A 12,880-nucleotide genomic window follows, 5' to 3' on the forward strand; every position below is an offset into this window, starting at 1 on the left:
TTGAAAGTATGAATATTATATATGCATCAAGCGTGAGTCAGGTAAACTGTATCTCAAACCAGCATTTAAGAAACAATAGCTACGCTGTAAAAACTACTGTTGTGACATTGAGACGGCAAGAGGGGTGTCACATTTACAAAGGACCTCCTGGCCTACACTGGGTGGTTATCGGCTGGCTGAGGGAGGGGTTGTCAGCTGATCCAGCTCACCTTGGCCTTCCAGGCTATAAAAGCTGGTTCAGAAGGACTACTAACTTCCACTTTACCTGGCATCAACCTTCCAGTAACAACAAATTTTCTTATTTGAGTAAACTTCTTGTGTGGACTCCCTCTTTGTCACATACCTTGAGCCAGTTTGTGACATCGTGCCAAAGTTTCTACTTTTTCTTGAGAAAATAAACACAATGTCTGAAATATGATGGAAAGGAACTATTTTAACCCAACATTGTGCGTGTTACCATATATTGTTTTGCTGATCTTGGAAAAACCAAAAAAATCTAGTCACACTAGTCAAGTTATGTAATCTGGGACGTCACTTGGGATCGAGTAGTTCTCTAAGAGGCAGTAGGTAAATCTACCATCCTAGAAATCTATGGTTTGGATCTGGGTTGCTTTGATTTGGAAAATGATGACATGCAAAGTAAAGTACAAACAACTTTTTTCAATTCAGCATTTCGTCATTCATCACAACATTTCAGCACGTAGAGGACAAGACCAGAAGATCTCCTGTTTAAGGATGTGGACACTCCATGTTTGGGTATGTGTTGAACTTTAATTAAAAAACATTCCCCCAGTATACCGATACTCTACTCCAAAGGTATCTCACCTGAACTTTTTTGGGAACCATCCAGTGTTTCAAAGACTTGACTGTAGTACCATTGGGCAGAACCACCGGGTCATGTAGGTCCAAGTCTACAGCCATAATGCATATTGGGTAGCATTCAGCACCTAAAAAAAAGTTAAAATGAGAAACACAATAATGTAGAAGTCTAAGAATTATAATAAAGTAGAAAAAATGTAGTGTCCATCCAGATAAGCCAAAAAGGATATATATGGTTTCATTTAGTTTCACAGAAAGAATGAAAATCTAAAGGTCACACTCACCAACAGCCATCCCATGGTCACAGCTGTACTCCACAGAGTTGAGATCTGGAGGAGTAGAACAAGATCCCTGGAGATTGGGACACATGACAAATTCTGCTGTCCATTCTCCATCCTTAGTGCAGCGAATTTCAATCTGGAAACAAATACAGGCATTAAAATCCACAATGGAAAGTCTACACTTGTCCCAGTTTGGGCATTTTTGCATGTATACACATGAATCTCACTATAGCAACAAAATACTTGGTGGAAATACAGGTTCATGGCTGTTTGTAGGAATTTGTAGAAGAAACAAAACTGTATGTGAAATCTGAATTTCAGTTATTCCACAGAGCTGAATCCTAGGAGCGATGTCACATGTAAGCGAAAATGATGTGAGTTTCACCAATCCAAATCAGGATGTTGTAGTGATCTAGTGGGCGATTGTGGCTCAAGAGTTGGCAGTTCGTCTTGTATTCGGTAGGTTGCCGGTTCGAGCCCCGGCTCGGACAGTCTCGGTTGTTGTGTCCTTGGGCAAGACACTTCACCCGTTGCCTACTGGTGGTGGTCAGAGGGCCCGGTGCCGCCAGTGTCCGGCAGCCTCGCCTCTGTCAGCGCGCCCCAGGGTGGCTGTGGCTACGACGTAGCTGCCATCACCAGTGTGTGAATGGGTGGATGACTGAACGTGTAAAGTGCTTTGGGGTCCTTAGGGACTAAGTAAAGCACTATACAAGTACAGGCCATTTACCATAAAACAGCGGTCCCCAACCTTTTTTGCGCCACGGACTGGTTCATGTCCAACAATATTTTCACGGCCCTTTCAGGTGTCTCGGATAAATACAACAAAATAAAAGCAGTACCACTCCCCCCCAAAAAAGAAGATTTATTCATAACACACGGCAAAAGACACAGGGAAACAACCAATGATAAAAACCCTGAAAACCATGAATCTCACACCCAGGCCTCAACTCTCGCGGCCCGGTACCAAATGACTCACAGACCGGTACCGCTCCATGGCCCGGTGGTTGGGGACCGCTGATCTAAAAGATTTACCTTTAAAAAGATAAGAGTCAGTATTAAAATTTGATTTGCTGATTTATTTTGTAATTCACTTTGTGACCATTTTGACTCGTTTAATACGTAATGTTTATTTATTGCCTTTAAACTATTGTTAATAAATTGTTAATTGACAGTCAGTATTGTTAATTAATGCTGATCAGGTTTTTCCAAGTTAATATGTGAACTCTGTAAACCTTCTGTATCATTTGTGTTATATGGAAGTAGCAGAGGTCAATATTGCAAAAAACGTGAACCAACAGTATTATTAGATTTTAATATTAATGTTGGGGCAGTATCCGTTTTTCTCTGCAAGATATGAGTCTTCTTGTCTGCTGTGTTTTATATTTGTTATTTGCTGTCTTTCTCATTGTTTATGCCCGTGTAGATTACATGCACTTAATCCCGTCTTTTCTCTTAGTCATCACCGAAGTGGATCTTTTTTAATCTCCTGTGTGAATCTGCACCTTCCTATATGAAAAACTTTAATTGCTTTTTAGAATAATTATTTTGTGTTAAGTGTGTTTTCTATTTAAAAAAGCATTGTTTGTTCAGAGCATTCAGAGTTGGTTTGACCATGATGCTGTCCACAGTCTGGACTCCTGCTGGCAGGACACATTTTTAAACATTTACAATGACAGCCATTGTTGAGGTTTTGTCACACTTCACTTACCCTGCATAAGAGCTCCTGGGTGACCCCAAAATTATTCCTCTAGAAGTCTGGGGCAATACTAATGCATTAGCCATGAACACTGTCACAGTTACTGTACCATGTTAGGAGTCAGGCATTGTGTGATTTGTGAAACTGACTTGTACAGCATGACTTGGAGTAGAGGTGTTAGACCACTTTTTTCTTCGGCTTTTTGACAAAACATTTAACAACATGCAGCTTAGCGAACTCAACTGACACTCAGAATCACTCTCCTTGTGATCGATCTAAAAGCGTTTTGCTAGTCATGACTGTGTACAAGTACTTTGAGGTGTTAAATAAATTAACAGCTGTTGAAACCTTACATTTTTTGTTGTGTCCGAGCACTGAAGGGTGCAAACGGTGTCATAGTACAGGCCATTGGTGCAGGTGTACATGCCCTGGAATAGATCAGGTAGGGCCGGGCACGATATCGGCTCGCAGCCAGTTTCCTCCCACTGCCCTCCTTCCAGACACTCTATCTTGAAGTGCTTCCTAGAGACAACAGGTAATACACACATCTCTCAATGACCCGAATTATCACAAGACCTCATCCAGTTTAACACACACTGCTGTTTTGCGTGAAGCTATAAGGAAGGTTTACAAATGAGACATTGACCAGACAACTGAACACATTACATGGAAAAATGTTGGGATGTACTGAAGCACGTGTTGTAAGAAACGCTGAACACACAACAGTGTAAACAATATTTCCTGTGTGCTGCATGTTGGGTGTAAATGCAACAGTGTGTGTTATAATATTTATGTGGGTACATCTGTCAAAGGTAAAAGTAAAAAGCCTGTTTAAAGCTCTTTAATAGCGGGTGCCTTTTACTTTCACATGCTGAACTAATAAAGCATCAGGGGTTATTAAAATGTTCACTCATGTCGGAGGAAGCATAACTCATAAAGACACCCAGCTGCAAATGGAACTTCCAAATAAAAAGTTGTTCATTGGATTGCAAAGAAATTTGGGGTAAAATCCATCCATTCATCTACCCATCCATCCATTTTCTTGTACTGATCCAATCTAAATGTCATAGAGCGAGAGGCGGGGCACATCCTGGACAGGCTAACGGATCCCACTCAGATTCATATCTGTGGTAAATTTAGAATCACTAGCAAGCTTTCTATGATATCAAATAGCCTTTCTGTTTGGTATTTATTAATCTGCTTTCAAATACAAGACCATCCTGACCCCCCAACGCCGTCTGAAATGTGTGAAGAAAGCCGACTCCTGAAGGAGGACATAAACTTACGCCACAGGCTGCATCTCCTGTTAGGAGACCCTCATTTCATTATAAACATGGGATCTGTTTTCAGTAATGAGCAGTTACTTGGGGAATACAACTGGCAAAGGAATGACGAGGCCCAGTTAGCAGCAGTACATATTTTATTGGACCCTAATGTGAGTTTGCTCCCAAACTGAATATAGGTATGTGGATGATGGGCCAAAGAATACCTCTTAAAAGCTGTATACTCATTGATATTTAAAACTTTCCCCTTTGGGTTCTGGGTGTTCATGGGATGCATTGTTACAACAGTGATTAAGAAAAAAAATCTAAAGCAAAGATTCTAATTTTATGAACTAGTGCGTAATGGGAATCTTGTAAAGTAAAGGAAAAGAGAGAATTTCCTCCATTACGCATGGAGGCATGTGTAATTAAACACTGTATTTAATTTGGTTTGTCTATGCTGACTAGTGTCCCATTTGGATATAACAAGTAAACGCCTGAAATAAAAAGTTTTCCCATTGATAATTTAAGGAATCATTCAGAAGACGAAACGCCTGGAATTAGAATAAGAAGACATTTTTTTGTGCGTGTTTCAAGCTTTATGCTGCAATTAATACTTAAATAGTGAATGAACTTTGACTAATGCTACTCTGTTGACTGTACTGCCAGCATTTCTGCCCAACTTACCGTCGTATCTTCTTTTTGAGGCTCCCTAACACATAGAAGCCTGGGTTGCATTTGTAACGACAGACAGAGCCAACATCGTGCCCTGAAGCTAGACAGTCTGCTGTTAGCAGCTTGGCATCGGATATGCTTGGCACCTCTGGACATTCTATCTTGCAGTAGGCCTCTGGCAAAGACCACAGCCCGTCCTCCAAACACACCAATCTGTCACTGTCACCTAGGGAGGAGAGAGGGAGAGGAAGGCAGAGGGGAGGTGAAGGATTTTAAGATCTCCAGAGAATTTTAAAGTAGAGCCAAACAGCTAGGTTAGTTGTGTACTTAGCTTTGTTATGTTCACGTTTATTTGACTGCATGAATATAGCAGAACTTCCATCCATCCATCCATCCATCCATCTTCATCCGCTTATCCGAGGTCGGGTCGCGGGGGTAGCAGCCTAAGCAAAGAGGTCCAGACCTCCCTCCCTCCCCAGCCACTTCTTATTTTAATTGAATGATAATAATGTTTAATGAAAATTAAGAAAAACCTTAAGGTTCAGAGATCACTGGTATTCTCGCTCTAATATTGTAGGCCTTTACACTATAATAAAAGCAGTTCCAAATGACTGTTGTATTGAATTTGTGCTCAATGTGTAGTTTGTGGCTCAGCTGCAGGAGAGGGGTGGGGCAGTGGCCCATCGGCCGGCAGCGGAATGGGTGCTGTTGCCACTGCTGTTGGGGGAGGCTCAAGCTTGCCACTGGCGTCTAGATGTAGCTTCGAAGATGTGCGTGGAGCCATCCTGGACCTACTCTCACTGGCAGCAATTTTGCGGCAGTGGAATGGGGGTGAAAGATCAGACCTTTGCGTTTGCTCCGCGGCTCCATGATGCAGCGGTCTGATGGCTTCAGCCGGGACCGTCACCAGAGGAGGCACAGTAGCTGGATCCGGTGGTCCAGGAGCAGTTTGTTGAGGGGTTTCCAGGGGAGACAGCACAGTGTGTCAGTTGCCATCGGCCCGCAAGCCTGCATGCAGCGGTCACACTAGCTGAAGACCACGTGGCAGCACGGCCAGAGGAGGCAGTGCAACCAGCAGTGGAGAGTCGCCTGGTTCCGGCCCCGAGGAGGTTCCCCACCTCTGCTATAGCTTTGGAAGCTGCGGGGCAGTCATCTTCCCGTCTACAGCCATGGGACGCTAACTCTGTCTCTCTTGCAGGTCTCTCCACATGTCCTGGCAGCCGTAGACGCTGCGCCCCACCCACCAGAAACCACAAGAACGCCGGGCCAGGAGTGCTGGAAGTGCAGGCAACCAGGATACATCAGCTGAGAGTACCCACCGATGGAGGTGGATCAGGTGTTCTATGTCACTGGCCCTCAAACACCCTCGATCTGACGCATCCCTTAATTCTCTGGACAGATTGGGCGGGGTTTAATAATCGGTTGGGGTAGTGTGTGGGGATGCGTTCACGACCTATGACGGCATGTTGTGTCTGTGTTACACTCAGATGTGGCGCTATTCAACGCTGACTTTCTGCCAGCTCCTGCCAGATTTCCCACTAGAGGAGTCTCATGATGACACCTTATGCTCAGCATTCGACGAAGTGATAGGAACTGGTGGTCACATGGTGCACCATGACGCAGCACTAACCTGCTCACATTTTGTATCATTTAAAGATAGGCTGTATCGAGTGAGTCGTGACACTTGCACAGAAAAGGAACACGCCCAGTTGTTGGTGCCAAAAAGCTGCTGGAAAAATGATTTTCCAAACAGCTCACTATTATCCTATGATGGAGCATATGGGGTATGATAAAACTCTGGAACAAATAATGGCCCGATGTTATTGGCCAGGCATCTAGGCGGATGTGCGCCAATGGTGTGTGTTCTGCCCGGAATGTCAGCTGGTGAACCACCCAGCCATTTAAAAAGACTATGAAGTGGTACAGTCAGACAAGTGAGGAGCCACACAGATATATCACCTCAGCCTCCTAAAAGCACGGAGAGAGGCTGAAACCACTTCTCTGGTGAGCTTGGTGAAGGAAAGAGATGAGTTGGGGTCGGAGTTGCCAAATTCCACCATACCATCCTTCCTCCGTGGTGATAACTATCTCACACAGGCTGAAAGAATGGATATTGCTACATTGCAATAATGTTTTGCAGATATCACCCCCCTGCCCGGTCACACTCATAGAGCACCATTTTGAAACACGCCCTGGTGTGACGATGCGTTCAGAGCCTTACAGGTTATCTGAACATAAAAGACAAATTGTTCAGAACGAACTGGCTGAAATACTAAAGCTGGAAATAACAGAAGAGACACACAGTGCATGGTGTAGCCCCATTGTGTCCCATAGTGACAAAAGATGGGTCAGTATATTCCTGTGTCGACTACTGCAAAGTGAATGAGGTGTCGCAGTATGATGCCTACCCAATTCCCCAGGTCAGAGAGCTACCTGGACTGGTTTGGCACTGCTGGCTTTTTCACGAAGCTGGATTTAACCAAGGGCTACTGGCAAATTCCCTTGTCTCTAGAGTCCAAGGAAAAAATGGCTTTCTCTACTCTGTATGGTTTGCACCAATTTCCCACACTTCCAATCGGCTTGTTTGGAGCCCAACCACTTTCCAGCAGCTCATGGACCGGGTGCTATGTTCACACACTGCGTATGCTGCCTCCGGTCATCCTGGGCATGTACAGCGGGTGGCTGCAGTCCTGGAGTCCCTGAGGCAAGCGTGACTCACCGCCAATTCAAGGAAATGTGTGGTTGAACAGAGGGAGGTACAATACCTGGGGTACCGCTTCGGACGCAGGCAGGTGCGCTGTTAGATGGATAAAACAGCAGCCATTGCATTACGCCCGCATCCCAAGATCAGAAAAATGGTGTTTAAATTATGCAGCAGGCTTTCCCATTTTGCTGAAATGTCATTACAGGAACTGAAAATGGTACTCAGTAGTTTTTGTGGCTTCATGTGCTTTTATACATGCGCATCTCCTCCCAGATCTGTATCAGGGCATCACTGATCTCACAGACAGTCTGAGGTACAACCTGGACCAAAACATAATGTCCCAGAGGTGTTCTATTGGATTTACTCAGCCTAGCATGGGGGCCAGTCACTGTTATCAATTCTTTCATCCTCCACAAACTGCCGGCATGCTTACCAAATTAGGCCAGGACTCACTGCCAGTGGGTCCAAGGATTTCATCCTGATAACTAATGGCAGGTGCTGTTGTCTATCCTGTAGAGGTCTGTGCATCCCTCCATGGATATGTCTCCTCAGACTATCAGTGGCATGGTGGATGTGCCAATTCCGGTATTCTACAGCAAATTAAAAGTTGGGCTCCACAGTGCCCAGCAGTGTCCTGTTTGGAGGTCAGTTTGTATGACACTGGCAGTGTTCCTCCTTGCACAAAGGAGCAGATACCAGCCCTGCTGATGGGATAAAGACCTTCTACAGCCCTGTCCAGCTCTCCTGCCTCCTCCGCCATGCTCTTGAGACTGTGCTGGGAGAAACAGTAAGTCTTGATGTGCCATCCTGTAGGAGTTGGACCGACTGTGCAACCTCTGTAGCATCCAGATATCGCATCATGCCAGCAGCAGTGACACTGACCCATGCCAAATGCAAAACTAGCGAAAACTCAGTCAGAAAAGATGAGGAGGAAAAAAATGTCAGCCAGCCTCCACTTGTAAAAACATTTGTGTTTTTGAGGTTGTCTCATTGTTGCCCATCTAGTGCACCTGTGGTTAACTATATCAACACCAAAGCAGCTGAAACTGATTAACAACCCCCTCTGACACTTGAACTGATATCTTGGACGTGAACTTATATCCCAGAAGTCTTAATGACTTAATGTTATACAATGATTAAACCGTGTTCTTTATTTATTTCTTTATTTCTTTTGACCAGTGTATATACTTAAGTCTTTTTCTCTATGGCCTTCAGAACTATATATACATCTACATATATACACATCTACATATATATATATATATATATATATATATATATATATATATAAAAATAAAACACCCAGCACGCCCCTGCGGGCGGTTTATCCTTCAAGCTCGGGTCCTCTACCAGAGGCCTGGGAGCTTGAGGGTCCTGCGCAGTATCTTAGCTGTTCCCAGGACTGTGCTCTTCTGGACAGAGATCTCCGATGTTATTCCCGGGATCTGCTGGAGCCACTCGCCTAGCTTGGGAGTCACCGCACCTAGTGCTCCGATTACCACGGGGACCACCGTTACCTTCACCCTCCACATCCTCTCGAGCTCTTCTCTGAGCCCTTGGTATTTCTCCAGCTTCTCGTGTTCCTTTGAAAGCTGCTGCTGGATAGCGTAGTGGTTAGACTATATATATATATATATATATATATATATATATATATATATATATATATATATATATATATTAGGGGTGCAACGATATTCGTATCGATATTGAACCGTTCGATACAGTGCTTTCGGTTCGGTACGCATATGTATCGAACAATACAACATTTGTAATTTATTTTATCAACTTTCCTTCTGACGATGCTGTCTGTGTTGAGCGCTCAGTGAATCTGCGTTCGACTACTCCGCCTAGGCTGCACTGTCGAGCGCAGATCCACTGAGCGCTCAACACAGACAGCATAGTCAGAAGGAAGAGCGCAGGGCAAGCTAGCAAGACAGAAGTTAAGCTCTCCTTGCAACATGGACCTCCCCCACTCTCATTCAGATCTGGCGTTTGGAATTATTTTGGTTTTCATGTGACGTATGACCCTGAAGGTAAGCGAGTCATGGACTAAAGTAAAACAGTATGTTGGATGTGCCACGCAATGCTCAATTACATGGGTGGGAACTAGTGTGTTAGCGCAGTTAGCTTGTTAACATGTTGGCCGTCTAGCCCCATGCACGGGGCGATCGGCGGTAGCTCGTTAACGGAGATTTGCCGTGTTGTGGCGTTAAGGTCATTTCAACGAGATTAACCTGAAAGCACTAGTGGGAACACAACGAATATGACTGCACATTTACGCCGACATCATCCTAGTGCAAAGACAAAAACAACAAGCATGCTACTAACTTTAGCCGAGTCATTTAGACAGCTGTTATCACGTGATTCTCCTTATGCTGCTGAGAATATAGCCCAGAAGAAGCGGATAGTATAGCTTTTATTTTGGAAAGAGCCATTTCTCTGTAATAAACTCTCTTTTCCAAAGATGAGTGATTCCTCAATCAGATACAGGGCTCGCAATATCGCTAGCCCGACGTCCCGGGGCTAGCGATTTTTTCAGACGGGCTACCAAAATCTATCTCTTCCCTGCCCGTCGGGCTATTGTAGGAAAAATCTATGTCAATGCTTTTGCATTCTTTCAGAAATGTAGCTGGGTAATTATGTCATTGGCATCGGTGAGCCACTGTCAATATGTGACATATTGAAGTCGCGTTTGAATTTGCGCTTGTTTTTTTGCTTTCACTTTGCAATCGTGCGAACTGTGTATAGAGAGCGACAGCACTGATCTGTGAGTGATGATAATTTGTGCACCAATTCCTCTGACATCGTCTTATTAATTGTTAGCTTACTATGCAAACATGACAAGTGAAATCACCCGCAGCTTAAACATGTGAGAGGTTGATCGCGCAGAGAATCGCTGAGCTTATGTGAGTGCGTGTGTAAAAGCAGCAGGATTTATATTTGACTAGGATGACCTGGATGACTGAGAACCTTCACAGACAGATATATATTTTAGTTCTGCTGAGCCAAATAAGACAGGTCGGGGTGAAGAAGTGACAGCCAAAGAAAAGCTTACCACAAAACGGAGAAGTTATGACAAATCAGACTATGAGGCAAAAAGAAAGTGCAGCTTTATGGTTTCATGGACAAAATAATTTCTGTGGCTGCAATATGATGAGCTAAATAACCAGGGCTGCACATAAGTGGTCCGCAGGTGCGCATTCGCTGTCAAAATAAAAAACACGCACAAGGGTTAGGGTTAAATTTAAAAACTGTACTTTTGAGTTAAAATATATATTTATAATTTTAATAAATGACAAATTAAAAGGGCATGAACATTTTTTTTGTATCGAAAAAATATCGAACCGTGACACCAAAGTATCGAACCGAACCGTGAATTTTGTGTATCGTTGCACCCCTAATATATATATATATATATATATATATATATATATATATATATATATATATATATATATAAACATCTTAAGCACCTGCAATGCTGGAACTGTGCTGCACAGCCATAAAAGTAGAATATAATATGCAATAAAACACAGGGGGGAAAAACAAGTATGTAAAAGTTTCATAGCTCTGTCTTGTACAGTTATGAGCAGATTGAAACTTCACTGTTGCCCATAGCTAATATTTTTCAAGGCTGAATGGCCCCACGTGAAGCATGAGTATTGTTATGTGTGGAGAATGGTAACACTCTAAACCTTTCACAACTTTTATTAGGTCCATAATGAATCTTTAACATGAAATCTCATTTTTCACATTTTGGAATAATGAAAAATGCATTACCGCTGTACTGGTGCACCCTGAATATATTTTTGTGAACTTCATAGTGTGCTTTCAGTGCTGAGTAATACACGATGGACTTCAAACATACTCCACAGAACCAAAATCCACAAACAGAATTATTTCAGCACAATCTGTATTTAGATCAGGAATCCATGGGTCTTACTGCTGACTCTACTACAACATTTCACTGTGGCTTTCCAACCGCCAACACAAGTGTGGACATCACGTTCATTCCATTTAATCACTTCAAGAAGCGGCTGCTGCATTGCATAACCTTACTAAATAACCTCTACTGGTTATTCTATGCTTGTGTCCTAATTGTGGGTGCCACAGGCAATATTTGTTCTCTATGGTCTTGATGCACGTGAGCTTTATAAAAACACTGTGGGCATCTAAGTACGAGAAAGTTGTGTGGTGTCTATGTGTGCGTGCAAAGGGGACAGGAACATGCCATATAGATGTTTCTCTCAGAGTTCATCCTGAATTTCAATAACAATTCTGTCAAGAACACTTTAGTCAAAATAGGACCCTTATTCCATCTGCAGTTTATATTTGGCGGCATGGTTCTATTCTGAAACTTCCTCATGTGCATGGAAAGTTAATAGAAAGTGAGAGAAGCAGCATTCACACAACAAAACAGGTATGACAATGGACACAACACTTAAGTCAGAAAACTCTGGGCTTGACGTGGGCTGCAAAGCAAACTGCAGATAAGCCAGCAGATGAAATGTGATTTGACAATAGGACAGACAGAAGGGTATCTGCTAGGAGAGCTGGCTGAACTTGACACTTTGGCCTGCCCGAGCTAGCAATGTTTCATGAAACCACCTAATATTTAATTGGCCGTAAAGCTTCATGGAACATCAGCGGGAAGAGCAATCCTAACTGAAAGTTTGTAAATAACATTCCAAAGTGATTTCAGTCAACCATGCAGATACGATGCTCCTTTCTGAGCTGCTCTTCTGAACAAATGTGCTTTAAATAAACAGCTATATCTGACTGTCAGGAGCTAAAACCACTTCATCTTCTGGAGTTTAGTTGGTGAAAGCATTTTGCTGTGATCAGTAGACTGTTGTAACTCCAGCAGCTCAGTCATAAAGCGGTTTAAAAGATTATTAGCAAAAGTCATCAAAATAATAGAAATTACAGAAACAAACTTAAAACTTTCCTTTTTGATGAAGCTTTTAGCTACAGCTTCCTCATAAGGTTTCATCTATGTTTGATTATTGGTTGGTATTTTTGAAGAGTCTTTACCTTACAACAGGGGTGGGCAACTCCAGGCCTTGAGGGCCGGTGTCCTGCAGGTTTTAGGCTACGTTCACACTGCAGGCGAAAGCGCATCAAATCCGATTTTTTTGACCCTATGCGACCCATATCTGATCACGGCGTGACAGTGTGAACGGCACAAATCCGATATTTTCAAATCCGATCTGGGTCACTCTCGTATGTGGTACTGAATCCAATACATATCTGATGTTATAGAAAGCGACTGCTGTTTCAACGGTCATGTCGCATTAAATCCGTCTTTTACGTCACTGACACAAGACAGACGCCAATTATCAGCGCCGGAGAAGACATCGTGAACGCTTCCAGCGTAGATGTCAGTGAAACTGTGGGGAAGACAACGTTGGAGAAACGTGAACATTTTATTTACTGTATA

The 12,880-nt window shown here is 43.2% G+C and overlaps 1 protein-coding gene across 1 annotated transcript in view; it reads right to left on the bottom strand.

The window, feature by feature from the left end:
- The window catches only part of pappa2 (pappalysin 2), an 87,198-nt gene that overhangs the window by 20,714 nt on the left and 53,604 nt on the right, over positions 1 to 12,880 (bottom strand). Inside the window, exons 21-24 of the mRNA XM_085253771.1 lie at positions 4,746 to 4,959; positions 3,150 to 3,318; positions 1,104 to 1,236; positions 826 to 947 (exon numbers count right to left, since the gene is read on the bottom strand). Of these exons, the coding sequence (XP_085109897.1) occupies positions 826 to 947; positions 1,104 to 1,236; positions 3,150 to 3,318; positions 4,746 to 4,959 (638 nt within the window). The remainder of the gene's footprint in view (positions 1 to 825; positions 948 to 1,103; positions 1,237 to 3,149; positions 3,319 to 4,745; positions 4,960 to 12,880) is intronic.

This window comes from Mchenga conophoros, linkage group LG18 (genome assembly GCF_057382185.1).
Source record: "Mchenga conophoros isolate Kocher_MC1m ecotype Shallow Benthic linkage group LG18, M_conophoros_male_GT1.1, whole genome shotgun sequence".
In the NCBI taxonomy this organism is placed as follows: Eukaryota; Metazoa; Chordata; class Actinopteri; order Cichliformes; family Cichlidae; genus Mchenga; species Mchenga conophoros.